The sequence below is a fragment of the Carcharhinus amblyrhynchos genome, chromosome 20 (assembly GCF_965287045.1).
Source record: "Carcharhinus amblyrhynchos chromosome 20, sCarAmb.v2.hapA, whole genome shotgun sequence".
Taxonomy (NCBI): domain Eukaryota; kingdom Metazoa; phylum Chordata; class Chondrichthyes; order Carcharhiniformes; family Carcharhinidae; genus Carcharhinus; species Carcharhinus amblyrhynchos.
In genome coordinates this window covers 25159531-25181028 of record NC_137343.1, presented here as the reverse complement: position 1 = coordinate 25181028, position 21498 = coordinate 25159531, and the positions used below count along the sequence as shown (strand labels likewise).

General features: G+C 38.5%; 1 protein-coding gene across 6 annotated transcripts in view; it reads right to left on the bottom strand.

Annotated features, from left to right (window-relative positions):
- Positions 1–18823, bottom strand: part of atxn2 (ataxin 2) — an 84033-nt gene extending 65210 nt beyond the window's left edge. For 4 of the 6 annotated variants that reach the window (XM_080208257.1, XM_080208258.1, XM_080208260.1 and 1 more), the window contains exons 1-4: positions 18755–18823; positions 13257–13316; positions 10541–10612; positions 7872–8031 (exon numbers count right to left, since the gene is read on the bottom strand). In XM_080208257.1, coding sequence (XP_080064383.1) covers positions 7872–8031; positions 10541–10612; positions 13257–13289 — 265 coding nt within the window. In that variant the 5' untranslated portion in view covers positions 13290–13316; positions 18755–18823. The remainder of the gene's footprint in view (positions 1–7871; positions 8032–10540; positions 10613–13256; positions 13317–18754) is intronic. The other 2 variants (XM_080208262.1, XM_080208261.1) reach the window with 1 other exon arrangement.
- Positions 18824–21498: the final 2675 nt, after the last annotated feature.

Genomic DNA, 21498 nt, shown 5'->3' with positions numbered 1-21498 from the left:
CATAATTTGGACAGCAAGTGCTCACATGTTTTCAACATCCTTTTACCTGAATAAGAAACCAGTACTGGAGTCAATCAAATTTTTTTTTTTAATGAACTTGGCGGAGTTTGGAATAGCCAATGAGAGGAACCTTTACTTTCCAAATTAAATATTTTGATTTCAGCTAGGAATTTTTTTGTTTAAATAATTCTAATAATTTTTTTAACTATAAACTGAATGAAAATAAATATTGTAATATTGGTGCTTTTATTGTGCTGTTGACAATTGTTCTCACAAATCTATGGGGAGACTCAGTAAACAGATCGATTGGAATTTATTATACACTCCTTTGCGTGCTTATTTATGGTAGATATTCAAAACAAAGTTTTGACCAGAGGTGAACATGGGCAGGAGTGTGGGCACATTAACAAATTCACTTCAAATATATAATCTTACCAAACTGTTGGCTTGCTCCCATGTCACTGGATAAAGCAAATTTTAATGCCCATAATCGCTCTTCCGAGCGTGTATTATTTTCTCCCTGCAGGTGCAATGCTGCCAGCCCAAATACTATGGCTGAAGTTGATCACATGTATCTTATTTGGGCTTCAAAAGTTTGCTTAAAGGAACTAATATCAGAATAAGTCATCAAGCATTCACTGGCGGCATTATTTTCAGGTATAGGCAGTAGAAATGACAGAAATAGTATTAATTCAGGAAATTCATTGTCGCCATTCATTTTAATGGCTGGTGAAATGAAGCTGTAATTAATTTTACTATTTTCAGTGATGGGCAAATATCCCAAGAAATTATGGCACAAGTTACTTATTGTATAATTTCCTCTTTCTTTTGTGTTACACAACAGGTCTCACACACTGTACATGTACCCACTTCTTTGGCAGAAATCTCCAGGAAATTCTGGGCCATTAACTCAGCTCCCTTTGAACGCAAGTGTTCATAGCAAGAGTATACAGCTTTACACTTGCACTTGATCCCAAAGCTTTGTCCACAGGGCTAAATAATTAAACAACTGTCTTTCAAGACACAGCTACAGCAAAATAAAAAGTGTGCATATCAGTTTAAACAGCTTTAAACTCATTTGAGAATAAAATTAAAATTTCAGTATCATTGGCAAAATCAGACTTAACTTCTTAACAATATACATGCTTAGAAGATTCCTCATATCCAAGGCACATACTTTTTTACAGAACATACTACAAAAACCTCTGATCATTCTTTCTCCATGAGTTCTTTAACCCTTGACGCATTTTTACTTAGATTTATCATCACTTTTATCTTATTAATGAAGTAATTTTTTTTGTTGGAAATGGAAAAACATTTTTAAACACACTAAAAAGGGATTGACTTGCAGCATTATAACAGCATCGATTTTTAAAAATAAAAACACGCATTCCTCAAAGAAACAAGCCAACTTCTTAATGTTTCAACAGGGTCAGGTACACCTTATCAATAGACACTAGTGCATGTTTTAAAAGTTGCTAACATGCATATGTATTGACAAGTTGCACTAATCCATACTAATTTGCACTTCAGAAAAAAATGTCCTGACCTTACAAGATGCCATGTGAACATATTTCTCACTGAAAGGGTTAATAGTCACACAAGTTTAAAAATCACACAAGCTACTATGAAAAGCTACGGCCTTTACAGACAGGCATCAAGGTCATTCATTAGTCTGAACATAACTCATTATAAGAGGTCTTACAACACCAGGTTAAAGTTTTTCACCTGGTGTTGTAAGACTTCTTACTGCCTTTACCCCAGTCCAACGCCAGCATCTCCACATCACAGCTCATTATATCAAATGTCTGTAACCAGGAGGAAGGGAGTGGTCAATGAGCTTGACTATGATAATTTGTAGCCATGACGTATTAAGTTTCCACACTGATTAGATATCATAATGAAGCAAGCATGAAGTGATTGTGATTAGTTTGTGCTAATTACTTTTAAGCAATTTTGAAAACTATTATTACCTTTGTATCCAGGAATACACTCTGGCTAGCTACAGGGATGTAAACTGTGGCTCTCCAGCATCCTTGCTACAGCTTGTATTAAAACAGCTGTTTAAGAGAACTGACTGGTCGCTCAAAGGGTAAAGTTGTGATCACTTAAAAGGCTGACATCAAAGCCCGCAACACTCATCAAAGCTAAGTAATTGAAGAAAAATCCCAAGATTTGTATTAAACCTTAGTTCTAAATATGCTAAACCACAATATGTTAAGAGTTTAGACTTTTAAGCTCTTTTGCTTCTTGTTTTATCTCACTTTTCATTATTCTTTTTGAAAAGCTAATGGGAGTCGACTACAGTACAATGTTTATTAGTTCAATCTGTAACTCAGAAGAAACTAAACTATGAAGTGTATTAATATCTTTCTTCAGGCTAAATTTTGACTGCCTTCCACTTCTGGTCACTTAGTTTTCCCTCCCTCTATTCCACTAGATTCAAGAATCCTCCGTACTCCTTTTAAAAAAATTGCAAGTCAATGTAGAGTAATTGTTAATTGAGTACATAATTCAAAGAGCCATATCTTGTAGTTTGAAACTCGTTCAGCCTTATTCAGTTTGACACTGGGAATGATTTCCTCATGTAAACTACAAATATCTACATGACTGGGTTAGAAGAATAGTTGAAAAACTGCATTAAAATCACAATGCAAAATACCTTCAAAATCTCAAACTTATTAATGAAATAAGGGAATGAAGGTTTAAGGTAGTGTGGATGGTATTCCGATCAAGCAAGCTACTTTGTCCTGAATGTGTTGTTGGAGTTACACACATTCAGGCAAGTGAAGAGTATTCCATCACACTCTTGCCTTATTGATGGAGGAGAGGCTTTGGCAAGACAGTAGGGAGTTACTTGCCACAGATTTCCAGCTTCTGACCTGCTCTTGCAGACATACTTTCTATATGGCAGTTACGTTTCTGGATAATGGTAACCTCCAAGATGTTGATGGTTAGATCTGGAATGCACTGCCTGAGAGTATGGTGGAGGCTGATTCAAACAAGGTGCTCAAAAGAGAACTAGATAATTAACTTGAGAGAAAAGGTTGGCAGGGCTACAGAGAAAAGGCAGGTGGTGGGACTTGGATGAGTTGCTCTTGCAGAGAGCTGGCAATGGATACAACAGAGTGAATGGCCTCCTTCTGTGTTGTAACCATTCTATGATTTTATATGGAATTAGCAAAATTTGAATTAAATGTAGAGTTTTAGAATTCGTTAGGCTTGCAAGTTACATGCTAATTCATCTGTTCCTGAAGGGAACTCATTCCGCTGTGGAGTTGCTTTCCTTCTGAGAATAGCAGTAAATTGGAGAATCACTCAGCAATCCAAATCCATCTTCTAGTAACTACCCAAGGGCAGCAGCAAAGTGCGAAAACGGTACATAACCAAAAAGGCAAGGAAACAACAAAACAAAACATCTTGGATAAACAGTGACAAAGTTCAATTCCTGCCAACTGTAGCACTTCCGACAGCAAAGTACCAATGCTCAGGCAAATGGCGCTCTGTTAGGTGCGTGATATTTCTGCATCGGTAAATTTATTGATAACAAATACTGAACACGAGAACAGAATAAAATACATCTTACCACAGAAAGAGCTTTCTCTGCATGAACACTGCAAGCATTTTCATTAAGGGAACAAAGTATCAAGACTGAATAGCCTTATAAAGGGCCATTAACTTTTGACTGCCTCTCAAATTATTTAGTTAGATAGTAATATAAAGTTTATTTATTAGTGTCACAAGAAGGCCAACATAAATACTGCAGTTAAGTTACTGTGAAAATCCCTAGAAAGATGGATAATAAAATTCAACGGCAATGGTGCCGTTTTGGACTTGAAGCAGATTAGTCATGCTTCAAATAACTACCTCAACCAGTAATTGTATAATATCAAGGTGAGTGTTTGGGGGTGGTTTAAGAGATAGAGGGAGGAAAAGTTGAGGGGTCATCATGTGACCCATATATACACTACTTAGCAGCCAATTCAAAACAGCATGAATAGAGGTCTGAGATAAGATTGATGCCAGCTCCAGATGGTGCATGGCCAGTTGGGAGTCCAGAATGGGAAACAACCCTGTGAGAGTCTTGAACCTATTAATCATTGCAAACAATGTGGTTTGCAGTGCTTCTTTATCAGAGGATTTTCAGCTTTTCAAAATGAGCCACAGCAAAGCTGAAATTTCCCATTTTAGAAGGCACTAAAAGTAGTTTGTAAAGGAAAAAATCCTGAAAGGAAGAGAAATTCAATCTTTTGGTGTTCGTTGAGGGATGCTTGATAGGGCGGACGCAACACGGTTTCATTAAAGGGAAGTCGTGTCTGACAAATTTACTGGAGTTCTATGAGGATGTGTCTAGGGCAGTGGATAGAGGAGAGCCGGTGGATGTGGTCTTTCTGGATTTTCAGAAGGCGTTTGACAAGGTACCTCACAAGAGGTTATTGCAGAAGGTCAGGGGACATGGAGTTGGGGGTAGGGTGTTAGCGTGGATAGAGGATTGGTTGTCAAATAGGAGGCAGAGAGTGGGGGTCAATGGGTGCTATTCGGATTGGCGGTTGGTGACTAGTGGGATGCCCCAGGGGTCGGTGCTGGGGCCTCAGCTATTTACCATTTATATAGATGATCTGGAGGAGGGAACCGAGTGCAGGGTGTCGAAATTTGCTGATGACACCAAGATTGGGGGAAAGGCAAATTGTGTGGAGAGTCTGCAGAAGGATCTAGATAGGCTGGGCGAATGGGCCAGGAAATGGCAAATGGAATTTAATGTTGGCAAGTGTGAGGTGGTCCACTTTGGTAGGAAGAATGGTAGGAAGGACTATTACTTACGTGGCGAAAAACTGCAGCAGGCGACGGTGCAGAGGGACCTCGGGGTCCTTGTGCATGAGTCGCAAAAACCCAGCTTGCAGGTGCAGCAGGTGGTCAGGAAGGCGAATGGGATGCTGGCCTTCATAGCGAGGGGGATTGAATATAAAAGTAGGGAGGTCTTGCTGCAGCTGTATAGGGCATTGGTGAGGCCGCAGCTGGAGTACTGTGTGCAGTTTTGGGCGCCGCACCTGCGCAAGGATATTTTGGCCCTGGAGGGAGTGCAGAGGAGGTTTACTAGGCTGATACCGGAGTTGAGGGGATTGAGCTATGAGGAGAGGCTGAATAAACTAGGCTTGTACTCGTTAGAGTTTAGAAGAATGAGGGGAGATCTCATTGAGACGTATAAGATGATGAATGGGATGGATAGGATAGAGGTGGAGAGACTCTTCCCGCTCAAAAAAGACAGTAGGACTAGGGGGCACAGCCTCAAGATAAAGGGGAGGCGGTTTAGAACGGAGTTGAGGAGGAACTTCTTCACTCAAAGGGTGGTGAATCTCTGGAATTCTCTGCCCGTTGAAGTGGTGGAGGCTGCCTCGCTAAATATTTTTAAGAAGCGGGTTGATGGGTTCTTGATAAGAGAGGGGATTAAGGGTTATGGGGAGAGGGCGGGAAAGTGGAACTGAGCCACAACAGATCAGCCATGATCTTATTGAATGGCGGGGCAGGCTCGAAGGGCTAGATGGCCTACTCCTGCTCCTATTTCTTATGTTCTTATAAATATTAGCCTAGGCACCAAAAAAATTGTTTCCTCGTTTGCAAATTGTATTGAGGTGTTTTACACACAGTTTAGAGGACAGAGGCCCTTGGTTTAACATCTCAATCATAAGGCTTCACATCTCACAGTACAGCATACTTTCAATTGTGCACTGAAGCCAAGGTTACATACTCAAGCCTGAGATTGGGCATGAACCCATAAACTTCTGATTCAGGTGAGTGAGTTAACTTTGAACTTAAATTTATTTAGCATCCTTAACACCATAAAATGCCCCAAGGTGCTTCAAAGGAGCAATATGAAATAGAATATGACACTGAGCCACATACAGCAATAAGATCATACTTAAAGCCTGGTCAATAAGGTGGAGCAATGGGAAGGTGCAGGGGGAAAATTCCAGAGCTAATGCCCTAAGCAATTGAAGACACAGCTACCAATGAGTGGAGTGATTAAAATCAAGGATGCTTAAGAGGTAAGAATTAGATGAACGCTGTTACTGCAGAGGTTGCTGGGCTGGTGGAAACAATGGAGATAGGCAGAGGCAAGTCCACAAAGAGACTTAAAAACAAGGGCTAAGTATTTTAAATCTAAGACACTGATCATAAGTCATTATAGGTCAATGAACATGTTATGTTCTTAACATAGGGTCCTGACGTGAGTTAAGGAGCGAGCAGCAGAGTTTTGAATTACCTCAAAATTACTGGGTGTTGATAGTGGGAAACTAGCCAGTCTGTTGGAATAAACAAATTTAACAGTAACAAAAGATATGAAAGAAGGTTTCAACAGCAGATGAATTGAGGCAGGGATGAAGGTGGACAATGTTACAAAAGGTAAAAATAGACTGTCTTAACACTGCTATGGATGCCTGCTTGGAAGTTCATCTCAAGGTTAAATATGCCATGAGGATGTGAACAGTCTGCTTTAGCCTCAGTTACCAGGGAGAGGGTGGAGTCAGCATCAAGGGAATGCAGTTTGGAGAGTGACCAAAAGCAATGGCTCGTGTCTTCCGGAATTTCATTGTTAAATCAGACTGCTTATCTGACATCCAGTACTGGATCAACAGAAATTTCCTCAGTGGTGAAGTCAAGAAGGATGGTGGTGAGATAGTGCTGAAGGTCATCAGTGTACACGTGAAAACTAATGCTGTGCGTACTAGATAGTCAAAACTGACAATGATCAGTTAGGATAACAATGCCCAGTTGGAAGCAAAACCAAAGACAAACATCTCACACTGATATAACTCTTGAATTATTCTAGAAACGTAGAAATACTTGAACAAACTATACCAAAACATAAACATTCATTCATACAACAACATGGATCATCTCAATCAACCCATTCCACCAAAAGTCAAATTTATCAGGGATAAAACATCTGTGCACAAATGTGCAGAGTTCCACACACTATATGACAGTTCCACAGACAGGAGGAGCAATACATGAAGCTGTAATGGGGATTTCATTTAAGTTTAACATAGAGTATCAATATATTGTTGAGGTAGTTTGACATTTTGGTTGCAACGTATTTAGAAAAGCAAAAAAATCAGAGCCTCAAGATGTTTAATTCTGAAAGAAAAGCAATGATGCAAATCAGCTGCATCTGAGGGGAATTCCACTTTTACTTAATTTTCAATATGGGGAAAAAAATACCAATGCTCATGATGACATTTTGTTGCCCACCCTTAGTTGCCTCAAAAAGTAACAGTGGCCATCTTTGTTTTGTGTGACTGCATAATATAAAAGTGTATTAATTATATTCAAGAACAAAACTGCATTCTGCAAGAACAGAACTGCATTCAAGAAACAGCACTGCTGCCTCACAAGAATAGGGACCTGGGTTCGATTTTGACTTTGGGTGACAATGTGGATTTTGCACATTCTCCCCTTGTCTGCATGGGTTTCCTCCCATAGTCCAAAGATGTGCAGGTTAGGTGGCCTGGCCATTCTAAATTGCCCCTTAGTGTCCCAAGATATGTAGGTTATTTGGATTAGCCATGGTGAATGTGCAGGGTTACGGGGATAGGACAGGGAAAGAGGGCCTGGGGATAGACACTGTTATAGAGTTGATGCAGACTCAGTGGGCCAAATGACCTCCTTCTGCACTGTGGGGATTCTGATTTGTACTTTGAGATAAGTGCCAATATAAAGTTATCTTTCTCTGCAGCTCAAATGGAACTTGGTGCTAAAATCACCACAACGCACACAACTGTGATCCTTCTAGCAATTTAACATTGTTAAGCACATTAAAATGGTAAATATTAGACTTAAAATTATTTCTCAAAAAGTTAGAAAGTCAATACCTCTTCTTGCATAACTTAAGTCAACATCTTTAAAATGCAGCATTACAACATCTGCAGATTTAAAAATGATGCTTTCAACAATATCTTCACGTTTTGGTCCTAGTTCTCGTGGACTGGATTCAGTATTCTTACGATGAGCAGCATCAAGCACCAAGTCACACTGGGAGAAAAACATTCAAAAACTTAGAAATCTCAAGAAGCAAAACAGTTGACAAACAACAACGCAGTATTGTTCTTTACTAAAATATCTGTGGTGAAATTAACAATACTGCATAAAACAATATGGTTATACAGAATCATGTGAATGGTACAAATAGGAAGTTTAGTCAATACAAATATCCAATTACACTTTTAAAACTAAATGCAACTATAATCTAAGTGCAATCATCCACAGTAATCACAACATCCGCCCAATGTAATGTCCAACTGCATATTAAATGATTTGAGTTCATTTGCCTCCGCCACTCAATCTGGAGGCTTGCTGCCTGTTGATCATTCTTTGTGTGAAGAAATTCCTAACATCTGTCTTACTCAGCTTGAACCAGTGTTTTGTTTAATACAATTCAACAGATGTAGACATTAGCAGCAAGGGCAGCATTATATTGCCCATCCTTAATTATCCTCAAAACGGTGAAGGTGAGCCACTTTTCTGAACAAATGAATGACTTGCTAAGCCATTTCAGAGGGCAGTTAAGAATCAGCCACATTGCTGAGAGTCTGGAGTCATAGACTAGACTTGGCCAGACTATATATAAGGTAAGTTTTGTTCTCTAGAGGGCATCAGTGAACCAGATGCAATTTTTATGACAATCTGGTACTTACATCAAGGGAGATGATGGCGTAGCGGTAATGTCACTGGACTAGCAATCCAGAGGCCCAAACTAATGCCCTGGGAACACGGGTTCAAATCCCACCATGGCAGCTGGTGGAATTTAAATTCAATTAATAAAATCTGGAAATTAAAAAAAGCTGGTCTCAGTAATGGTGACCATGAAACCATTGTCAATTGTCATAAAAATCCACCTGGTTGGGTAATGTCCCTCAGGGACAGAAATCTGCCATCCTTAACTGGTCTGGCCTATATGTGACTGCAGACTAATAACAATGTGGTTGACCCTTAACTGCCCTCTGAAATGGCCTAGCAAGCCACCCAGTTCAAGATCAATTAAGGTTGGGCAACAAATGCCCATCCTTAACAGCCACATCAACATCCCATTAAAAAAAAGGTGAGAGTTATACTACACAATTCTAGCATTAACTAATGAACCAAAAGCCTTGCTGCAGTCGTGGAATGAGTTCATATCTCCAAACTATTAGTCTATGCCTCTGGGTTGCTAGTCTAATAACATTATTGTTCTACTACCTTTCCCAGTTTCCTTATTCTACTTTGACAGTTTAGTTTAAAATAATGTTATGAGACTGCATTAGATGTGAAGCTGAGACATATTCTCAACTTTGTCACAGGATCTTTCTGGGAGCTACCACCTTTGTCACCATCTTACAATCGCTAATCCTCTTCTGAATTGCAAAGCATTACATGTGTTGGCAGTATTCGACTGCTGCCATTTCATTAAATTTGCACTAACTGCTTAAGCTCTCTCTCCTCTGTCCAGAGGAGCCTACCTTCCATGACATTAATTCCATTAACAGAATCTCCACAGAAGCATCACTGAAATTTGGAAATCTTGCTACTACAGCTGTACCAGAAGTTGCTCCTCCTTCCTAATGGTTTGACTGCAATTTAACGTTCTTTTAAGATTCCTACAAATTGCCTGCCACTTGATGCAAGAGAAGCAATTTATACATTGCAACTGCACAGCAATTTTTTTCCCTTTTAATGGTAATGAGCTACTTAGGCACAGAAATTCCAATTCCAATAATGGTGTCCCAACTTCAGAAAAATTAGACCAGGTTACAGCAGCAGGCAGAGGTCCTGCCCTACAACACCTCCAGTGAGAAAACCACATCACAGGGGAAACTCTGTCTCCTAGGCAATTATTTTGAACTTTGAAAAGCCTGCTGTAAAGCAAGCTGACCTACAATGAAGAATTAAACAATTTTGTTGATTTTCCATTAATTTTTAAATTCCCCTTTTCAGATCATTTCACTTTTCTTAATGAAGACATGTTATTTGCACAATAACCATCAATTCCACAGGTCACAAGATACTACACTTAAAAAAAATTAGAAACAACATTTGTAGAAGGTAGATTCAAAACCACAGACACAGACTTAAACTATCTTAAATTGAGAATGAACTGATCTACTTGGAGAAATTCAAATTATAAACAGCATCTGCTCAAAATATCTAAAAGTAAAAAGTGTATACTTATCAGCAAAAACAAAACTAACAGTTCTAATTAACAGCCTGAAATACAAAGAACAAATTAAAAATCTAAATTGATGCTACAGAATCTGGACATTTAATGGTCAGCGAGTTGAGAAATATACAAGTGTACGGTACAATATTGTTTTAATAGTTGATTACTGCCCACATTAAATCCACAATAAAATTAGACTACGGATAGAGGTATTAAATGTTATTTTAGACTACTGGCCAAAGTGTCACTACATTATCCAATCACACATGGATTACATTAAACCAATTTGTTAAACACTATCTTAAATAAACTGAAAGATAAATAAAAACTCATTGATCTTTTGCTTACCTTGGGACTGTAGGTTTTAAAAACTCCTTCATATATTCCACCATTTTTCACTTTTAGTTCACATTTTGCACCCTGTAAGGTTAAACATTATTTATTTAACCAATGACATTCGGATTAAGTTGTACCTCTGTAGTCAATTTTTTGCTGTTAACCACAATTTTCAACTTGTTGTTGAAATGGCTGAATACCATTAAAGTAATCAACATCCAACTTCAGAGTAATAGCCTTGAAGCAAACATTTTTTAAACTTGATTAAAATATCCCCTCTTCATAATCTGCTACAGTTGAAAGGTCAAGAATGTAACAAATGCAATGATTACAAAACATTTGAGGTGCTTAGATTATGATACACAAAACACAGGGGAAAGATCTGATCAGGCTACAAGACCAGCCGACTCAGAAGAAGGAACCAGTCTGTATTACAGGATTAGGGGGTAAATGTTAAATTATGCTTTGATTTGTTAGAGATTAACATGCTAATTTTTTTTTTCAACCCCCCACAGGCATCCACTGGATTGGTTTGATCAGTATGAAAGTAGAGTGGTTGGATGCAATTTTCAATTCTGTTTTGAAAGTGCAACCTGGGTTTGAATTTACTATTTTTCTGCTAACTGTCACCTGAATAAACTTATTAGCAGGAGAGAGGTTGCTGAGCTGCCAGATGGAATTTGGCATAAACTGTAGCGGCTTGAAGCCACTTTCAGCTATTTGTATTTCTATGTCCTCTGCAACCATTTGTTATGGCAATGGAGATTAGCCTTGAGTAGAACTTGCACAATGTTACGACTGCGATTAACCTGAGCACGTCACCTACTAAATTTAATCAAGTTAAACATTCAACTTCACAGTAACAATCCCACATTATTCCTAGAGGAACAAATCAGGTAGATGAAAATAAGCACTGACAAAATAATATAAAAAGGAAGCTTCTGATTTCTGGGATATTGGAATTAAGTTTCAGGATATTTAGAAATTCCAGAGATGGGATGAGTTTCACTTAAAGCAAAGTGAATTCAAAGTTCATAGAATTCCAACAGTGCATGAGGCCATTTGGCCCATTGAACCTGCGCCAAGTCCAACAGAACATCTTACAAGCCCTGTCCCTGTAACCCCGGGGTAATTTATTATGGCCAATCCACCTAAACTGTAACCTGCACAGTTAAGAACACCCACCAAAGTTTCTACTTTCTCAAGAGGCTAAAGAAATTTGGCATGTCCACTATGACTACCACCAACTTTTACAGATGCACCATTAATAGCATTCTTTCTGGTCGTATCACAGCTTGGAATGGCTTCTGCTCTGTCCCAGACTGCAAAAAACTACAAAGGGTCATGAACAAAGTCCAGTGCCATCATGGAAGCCAGCCTCCTATTCACTGACTGTTTATAATTCCCATTGCCTCAGAAAAGCAGCTAGCATAATCAAGGACCCCATGCATTGGGTATATACTCTTCCATCTTCTTCTGTTAGGAAAAGATACAAAAGTCTGAGGACATGTACAAATCAACTCAAGAACAGCTGCTATCAGACTTTTGAATGGACTTACTCATTAAGTTGATCTGACTCTACACCATAGCTATGATTGTAACACTACATTCCGCACTCTCTCCATTCCTTCTCTATGAATGGTATGCTTTGAATAGCGTGCAAGAAACAATACTTTTCAATGTATGCTAATATACACATAACAATAATAATTTAAAATCAAATTAAAAGGGGAAACATCCTCTGCATCCGCCTGTCAAGTGCCCTCGGGGTCTTATATACTTCAAGAACTTCTCATTCTTCTAAACTCCAACAGGTATAAAGCCAAACCTGCTCAACCTCTCATCCCAGGAATTAAGCCCACTTTCTCTGAATTGCTTCTAATGTAATTGTATCTTAAGGAAACGAAAATTATATACAGCAATCCAAATGTGGTCTCACCAAAACCATGTCCAACTACAGTAAAACTTCCCTGCTTTTATATTTGATTCTTTTGGAATAAATGCCAACACTCCAATTGCCTTTCTAATCATTTGCTGCACCTCCATATCAACCAACTCTTTGGGATTCATGTACTTGGACAATCAGAACCCTGAGTTCTGCAGCCTCTCTCCAATCAAACAACATATTGATGTTCTATCCTTCCAGCTCAAGTGTACAATCTCATTTTCTCACATTATATTCTGGTAATTTTTTGCCCACTCACTTAACATATCTAGGTCACTCAGCAGATTCTATATCCTCTTGCCAACTTACTCTCCAACCTATTTGTCGTTATCAAATTTAGCTCCCATACATTTGGTCTATTCATCCAAGTCATTGACAGATTATAAGTAGTTATAAACAGTTCAGGCTCCAGCATTGATCCATGTGACACTTCATTGTAACAACATGTCAACTCAAATTAGCCATTTACCCCTACTGTTTTCTGACCAATCGTCTATCCATGTTAATACATTACCCCTAGACCTTAAGCTTTTCGTGAAGAAATGTCTCATGTGGCACTTTCTCACCGAGTTACTGGAACATGGAGCATTTACTGAAACATGAAGCATTTTACAAGATAAAGGCTACATCATAATTTGAAAGAAAATTCATTTCAGCATTTAAAAAATATATATTGTTACATAGAAGAGGCAGAGAAATTCCACTGATGTATACTTTCTTGTGATCACTTATGCTGAATATATAAAATTAAGTTTCTAAAATTGTTCACAAATGTATACTTACTACAACTGATGTAAGAATGTGGACCATACGCATATTTGCGTATATTCCATCATATGGAATCTGGGAAGAAACAACAATTAAGACATCAATTAGGTTGTTAAATTAATTTGGCAAAGTAAGTAATTTGTTATGATTGCACCCAAGTGTACATAAAAATTCTGTTCAGGATTCAGGAAACAAATCGTACTTCCCTAATGTTTTCTTGTATAGCATTTCCATTTAACATAGCAACAATTAGATCAAAATAGACAGAAAGTGGTCAACCTAGATGCAAAGACATGCAAAAACCTCAGATGGCCTTTATTCAGAGTTGAATAGGCTCAACAACTCATTACAATTTTACAGGCAAATTGAAGATTTTATCTAGCTAGAATTTGATGATTGTTTTGTTTTTGACAACCTTGGGAGTTATGAAGATGCAATTGTTAAAGAAACTGTTAAATAAAGCCAAACTGTCTCCTGAAGACACCTTAAGTTTTGTCACAAAATGTGCTGTACCTGTACTGATTCCATTCTCCGTACTTCATTTTAGAATAAACCCATATTTATACTTGTTTATATTTAAACCTCCTGTAATATTATTGTAACATGAGAGGCAGAAGACAACAGTATAAGCCCAGTTAAACTCTATCAGATGAGTCAGAGCTACTCCTCCTTGCTCCCCCACCCTTTCAACAGGCTTGCTTACTCCATCCCCAAAACAGGTTATTCTTAGTAATCACTGCAGTAGAATCGTAATTGTTGTGATTGATAATGACCCACAACAAATCAGTCTTGGTAGTTTCAATCACTCCCATTGGCCCATATTATTTCAGAAACTGCTCTTTTTCTTGTTGCCTCTCTGGACTTAGCTGAACACCTCTACAATAAAGCTATTAGGTTGAACATCAATAACAGTGCTGATAACACAAGATTCTACAGCTCCACTGCAAAAAAATCCACCATATGGTCAAATAAATCACAATCTTGCCTATAATCATCAATCCACCTCCATCATTGGATTAACGTGACACTATCTTCTCTGGGGAGGCCAGTACAAACACAGATAGTAGCTAACTGGTCATGACAAATTGCAAACTACGTCAAAAGCACATCTACATTAGGTGGGGCACTTTCAACTTTCTTTTGTTTTTTTCTTCACAGAAGGTAGCATCCAAGAGTAAAATGCAAAGTATTTTAAGAATGTTTCAAAGATAGGCTAATTTAGCAAACAGTGCAGTCACACAACAATAGTTTAAGAATCACCCAACCTAATTAGGATCAACTATTCCACAGAATGAGGCAAAACAGATGCAAATCCATATCTTGATGGAGCTTAAATTTGTTGTGCTTCAGTCGACTTTTTCAGTTCTTAAAATTTCTTATTCCCACATTATTGCCTCAACGAGTTTACAATTTACATTTTCTCCCACCTACAATGTACCAGATCTTCAGCTTTTGTTGCCCAACTTAATGCAATCCTAAAGATTTTTTTATTTCACATGCTTTCAATTTTCTCTCATACTTGAAATTGAACACTAAAAAACTCCCTCTTATTCCATATTCCATATGGTCATCTATTACTAGTATCAAACATATGAATGATCATGACTTAATGGTCAAGTTGCCGTAAATTGCCAAAGTATACCATTAGCATCACTTTGATGGGGAAATGGAGCACAGAAAAAAGTATATTTATCCAATTATCAGCCACTTTAAACAAGGCATGGCAGCATATCCCTTTTGTTTAAACCCTGGATTTATTTTTTACTCTTGGTTCTCTAAATCATGCATTTAATCCTGCAGAGCAACTAGCAAAGCTAATAGTGTTGTGCGTACAATGAACAATTCACCGACACAGATCAAGCTGTTTTTAATCCCAGCTCTCAAAAGTTTACTGAATAGTGGGGAAACATACAAGCTTCATTTCACATTTTCCATTTACTTAAAATGACTTTTTAAGTACACAGTTCTGAAACTCTAGGAAATTAGGATTCATTTCTTCAAAGTCTAGGCCATATATTGTACTGAAGAAGAGATTTAAATGCTATGACACTGTAATGGAAGCCATGATGTGGAGGTGCAGGGGTAAACACAGAAAGAAGTCTCACAACACCAGGTTAAAGTCCAACAGGTTTATTTGGTAGCAAATGCCACTGGCTTTCGAAGCGCTGCTCCTTCGTCAGGTGAGTGGGGACTTCTGATCACAAACAGGGCATATAAAGGCACACACTCAGTTTACAGAATACTGATTAGAATGCGAGTCTTTTCAGGTAATCAAGTCTTAAAGGTGCAGACAACGTGAGTGGAGATAGCATTAAGCATAGGTTAAAGAGATGTGTATTGTCTCCAGACAGGAGAGTAAGTGAGATGTTGTAAGCCCAGCCAAGTCATGGGGGTTACAAACAGTGTGACATGAACCCAAGATCCTGGTTGAGGCCATCCTCATACGTGCGGAACTTGGCTATCAGTCTCTGCTCAGCGACTCTGCGCTGTCATATATCATGAAGGCCGCTTTGGAGAATGTTTATCCAAAGATCAGGGGTCGAATGCCCGTGACCGCTGAAGTGTTCGCCAACAGGAAGAGAACACTCTCTCCACTCACAATATCTGCATCTTTAAGACTTAATTAGCTGTAAAGATTCACATTCTAATCAATATTCTGTAAACTGAGTATGTGCCTTTATATGCCCTATTTGTGATCAGAACTCCCCACTCACCTGACGAAGGAGTAGCGTTTGCTACCAAATAAACCTGTTGGACTTTAACCTGGTGTTGTGAGACTTCTTACTATAATGGAAACCCATGAAGTTCTTTACTATAGTGTATTTGGACAAATTTCCCAAAGCTAATGCCATTTCAGCAAAATCTAAAGCACAATCCCAGTGGAACTTCTGAGTAAAAAATATTGCTTCATACCCTGATTTTATGCTTTCTTACTACCAAATTAGAGCTTATTGCTCATCAGAAGTTCATTATTCCATGCTGGAAAGGTCTTCCATCAGACTACTTTCACTTCTAACCATGATGTGTATTTTTAAGTCCCCAAATAATGAGTCTGCTTTGATCTGATGTTTGGACTTAGTCCACATTTCCACAGACAACCTGTTGGTGTAATTTTATGAACAGATATTACTGTTCTAATTGTCCAACACACTGCTGAACAGTTTGTTAACAACCAACTTCATGGCATGAAATGGGCGGATAGTCCCTGCCACCATGTTGACAAAATTGCCCATTTTGACTGACAAATTTACAGGCACATTAACTGTTGACAAAGCATCTACCATTAAGAAAATTTTTACTCAGCACTGCACCCAACCATCAATTCAAAGCAGTTTTTACCTCGTCCTGTATTAAATCCATTCATGCAACTTTTTTCTTTGACCATACATGGCCACTGCAATTTTATCCTCTGGTTGTGCCCTTCATTCCATATCAGAAATAGTAGTTTTTCCCCATGGAATAAATAGCTTCAACACTGGTTGCACTAAATGAAATATTAGAAGCTCCATTTTCACTGACCATGATGCTGCTAAGCATATACTACAGCGTTTTGTTTGCATTTCTCATTTGACCCCAATCACACTGTTTATGCAGCATTGTGCTATACTGCTGATTTTGTACAAGCTTTGTTTTCCAGTCATCCGAAAATTACCAGCTGATTGCTGTAGAGCCCTATATGGCAAAACCATTGCGCATCATGAAATAGAGCCTGTTCTTGGCTCACCTGAATCAAATATTTTCTATTCCGTAGGAATGCTATGCTTATGTTCACTGCACTGCCATTTTTTTCCCTATTACACAGGCCATTCAGTCCAACTGATCTAGGACGGTGTTCATGCTTCGCATGCGCCTCCTCCAATCTAGCGCGATATAGAAAACCTTTCACTCTTATGTGCTAATTTAGTTTCCTCTCACCTATGATATCTATCACAATGTGCCTTTGTAGTAGCAAGTTCCACATTCAAACCATTTTAAAGGTGAAGGTTCTTTTGAATTCACCACTGGATTTAGTATCTTATATTTGTGACCTTTGGTGTGGGATGGTGAGTCCGAACTGTTAACTATGTCTCTTCCTATGATCAAACATTTCCATAATACTACACAGCTACAATCAAGTTCCATTTCATCCTTTTGTCTGGACTATTTGTGTTCAATTTCTAGAGAACCTTAGATGTGTGCCTTTGAAATACTTTATTTACAAAAAGATATCAACACCAAAACCATACACATCCCAGTTAGGTTAATTTTACTGCAATTTGATTGCTTACATTTTCTACTAAAAAAATGCAGCTTGCACCGTGAGACAGTTGCTTCCCTTTTCTTCCCCGAATAGTATTTCCAGTAAATATTGCATGGTGCCTGCTTTAATGTTCACTTGTAGTTACCCTATTGCCATGCTGCCTGAAATTTCATTCTTTAATCGTATCAGCATCACTACTTTATGCATTCCAGGATATTAAACCTGAGAAGCTGCTGAAGTTATTAAAAGGGGAATCTTGAGTTCCAGGTTGTTCTACATTAAAACTAAAACTTTCAGGTCAAGAGTATATAAACAAGTACATCAAATGCACTGAATGTTTAAATAACATTTATGGCAGCAAGATGGGAATTTTATAACAACATTATGTTTGTCTTCATCTCCCAGCAGGGAAACCTTCTTATGGAGCCTCAACTACTACCTAAAATACTGATTCCATTAGCGCCTCAAGCAACATTCTCATCTAAACATTGATGCCAAAGAAAAGGCAGCAATAAATTGAACCCAGTTGCACAGGACAGCAGTGAAGTTGTTCACAGTTGCTTACCTGCGCAGATCTTGCCACCTATAGGCTTGGCAGAGGGTAATAACAGACTAGGAATGAAAAATTAAAGGCAGGTAGCATAATTGCTACTGATCCCTCTTCCAATAACTTCAGCTGGAAGTAAACGTCAGGACTTCAGAATTAGCTTGCTAAGAATACATTATCTAAAGTCATTTCTTTAGCCACTTCCAGAACTGAACAGGAGGCAAAATAGACAAGGGATAGCGTGTGGCTTCTAATGTTTGCTTTGCTAATGATCATTAATTGAAAGCTTTCAATGCTTGTGCATTACAAAAACGTATAGCAATGGGGACAAACTTTTATAAAAAAGATTTTTAGTTTTCTTTAAATATTCCATGGCTCTCTTCTAAACTGGGAAGAAAATACCATTCATGCAGTAATAACTCCCTCTGCTGGATCTTAGAAGATTTATCATTGCACATGGCAAATACATAACCTTATTTCCTAGAAGATTGATATATCATAGCAAAATTGTATTTTTGATTCCAATTATTATCTATAAATGCAATCTGAAGGGAATCAGTTCACTATAACAAGCATGCTGCTGTGCAAGTTACTATTAAACAAATATAATTTCAGTTAAAATCAATTTTAAATAAAATATTTAATTTTTTCACTCGTACCTCATTCAAAATTGCTAACGTTTAGCAACTGGTAATAAAGTGTGTATATATAAAGATTTGAACTTACAGTAGACTGTGGAGGTCCTTTTCCACTGCTGCGTCCTCTGGAACAACATTATTACATTCACGTTAGGTTCGAAAGCAATACCAAGTCAGTACAATAATAATATTCTAAAATGTCTTCAAACCAGATTTGAACGAAGTTCAAACATTCAGGTCTCATCACTTTCACAACAATATGAAAAACTTTACTTCAGGGAAGAGCTGTGCGCACAGAGTTACATCATAATAAATAAAGCCACTATTCTGAAAAGGGTTTTCATAAACCTGAAGTCATGAATAAGACGATGGGAGAACAAGCATCTTCTTCAATCACACTGGTTTGAATTAAACCGATTGCTCTTGCTGTAACCCTACAGAATCTAGGGAGAGGTTAAACTGAACAATCTTAGTCTAACGATATTAAACATACTTACATTAGGTTACTTTTTTATATTATTCGTAGAATATGGGCATTGCTGACAGTGCCAAGATATACTGCCCATCTGCAGTTGTCCAAAAGAAGATGATAGTGAACTGTCTTCTTGGACCACTGCAGTGTAATACCGTTAGGAAAAGAATAAAAAATTTGCCTAGCACAGATATGCTACTGTCTGAAAACCAAAATAACAAAAACTAAAATATGAAAATGGGGAATAAAATAGAATAAAATAGGGTGTAAAATTATTGAACTCATGCTCAGTCCAGAAGGCTGTAAAGTGGCAAAGTGAAAGATGAGGCGCTGCCCCTCAAGCTTACTTTAAGCTCCATTGGAAAAGTGCAGCAGACCAAGGACAGAGACGTTAGCAAGATGGAAAATTGAAATGGATCACCAAAAGTTTGAGTTATGCTTGCAGACTGAACAGAGGGGTTCGGCAACACAGTCATGCAATCCATGTTTGGTCTCCCCAATATTGAAGAGACCACACTGTCAGCAGCAAATGCAGTAAATTGGAAGTCATACATGTGAATCACTGCTTCACATGGAAGGAGTGTTTGGAGCGTGGGATGGTGAGGAGAGAAAAGGGAAGGGCAGGTGCGACAGGCCTGCTTTTTTTCTTTGCATGTTCCAGCTCCCTCATTTTCACTTTTAGACAGTAGCACACTTGTTTCTTTGTGATAGGTCTAGGTGAGTTGGCACATTTGTTTCTTTGTGATAGGTCTAGGTGAGTTTCTGGTAATAGTGACCCCCAGTAATTTGATGGCAACACATTTGACAATGGTAATACCATTGAATGTCATAGGGAGATGGTTTTTAAAGAAAGTCATTACTTGGCAACGTGACAAATGTTACTTGCCAATTAATCCATGCATGGAGGTCGTTTAGGTATTCTGTAACCAGGATACCAGATATCACTGCTTCATTTTCTGAGGAATTGTGAATTAAGCTGAACACAGTGCATTTCATCAGCAAGTGTCTGTCCTTGCAAGGTCATTAATGGAGCAGCTGAAGATAGTGGGGATGTGGAGATGCCAGCATTGGACCTGGGTAAACACTGGTTAGACAACTCCCAACACCAGGTCAAAGTTCAACAAGTTTATTTGATAGTAAACCGACTAGCTTTTGGGGTTTGCCCCTTCGTCAGGTGAGTGGAGAGTTCTGGTCACAAACAGAGCATATAAAGCCACGCAGTTTACAGAATACTGATTAGAATGCAAGTCTTTATAGTTAATCAATTCTTAAAGGTGCAGACAATGTGAGTGGAGATAGCATTAAGCATAGGTTAAAGAGATGTGAATTGTCTTCAGACAGGACAGTAAATGAAATATTGCAAGCCCAGGCAAGTCATGGGGGCTGCAAATAGTGTGACATGAACCCAAGATCCCAGTTGAGGCCATCCTCATGTGTGCGGAACTTGGCTATTAGTTTCTGCTCAGCGACTCTGCGCTGTCGTGTGTCATGAAGACTTGGAGAATGTTTACCCGAAGATCAGAGGCCAAAGGCTCATGACCGCTTAAGTGCGCCTTTAAGACTCGATTAGCTGTAAAGACTCGCATTCTAATTAGTATTCTGTAAACTGTGTGTGCCTTTATATGCTCTGTTTGTGACCAGAACTCTCCACTCACCTGACGAAGGGACAAACCCCAAAAGCTTCAACCTGATGTTGAGTACCCTGGGCCCCACTATGAAAACAGTTAGTATCCCCAACAACCAGAACTTCCTTACCCTGTGGCAGGTACAATTCCAGTCACTGGAGAGGTTTCCCTCTGGTCACCATTTACTTTATTACTGGAGCTCCCTTTCTGCCATGCTCAATTGAATACCGCCTTACTGTCAAAGGCAGTCACCGCCACTTCAACTCTGGGCTTTAGTGCATATCAGTGTTTGAGCCAAGGCTGTAATCAGATCACATGCAAAATGATCCTGGCAGGACCATGACTGACATTTCTATACAACACTAATTTACAGAATATTGTGTTAAGTCAATACATTATTACATAGAGCCATAGGAATTTTATTTTTTAATTCTGCTGCATGGATGTTCCAGAATATATTCAAAATTGAGATAGATTTTTGGTCTCAGGAGATATGGGATGGGCAGAAAAGGGGTGTTGAGGCAGAAAATTAGCCACAATTGTATTAAATGGTGGAGCTCATAGAACCACATGACCTACCCCTGCTCCTAATCATGTTTTTATAACTGGAATGCATTGGTATAAGTTGAAATATAAGTGCATCATGGTTCAATCTCCATGACACAAAAATTAAATATTAGCTATGCTGTAGGGAGGTACTAAGTCAGGTATTTTCCCATCTACATGCTGTTCTTC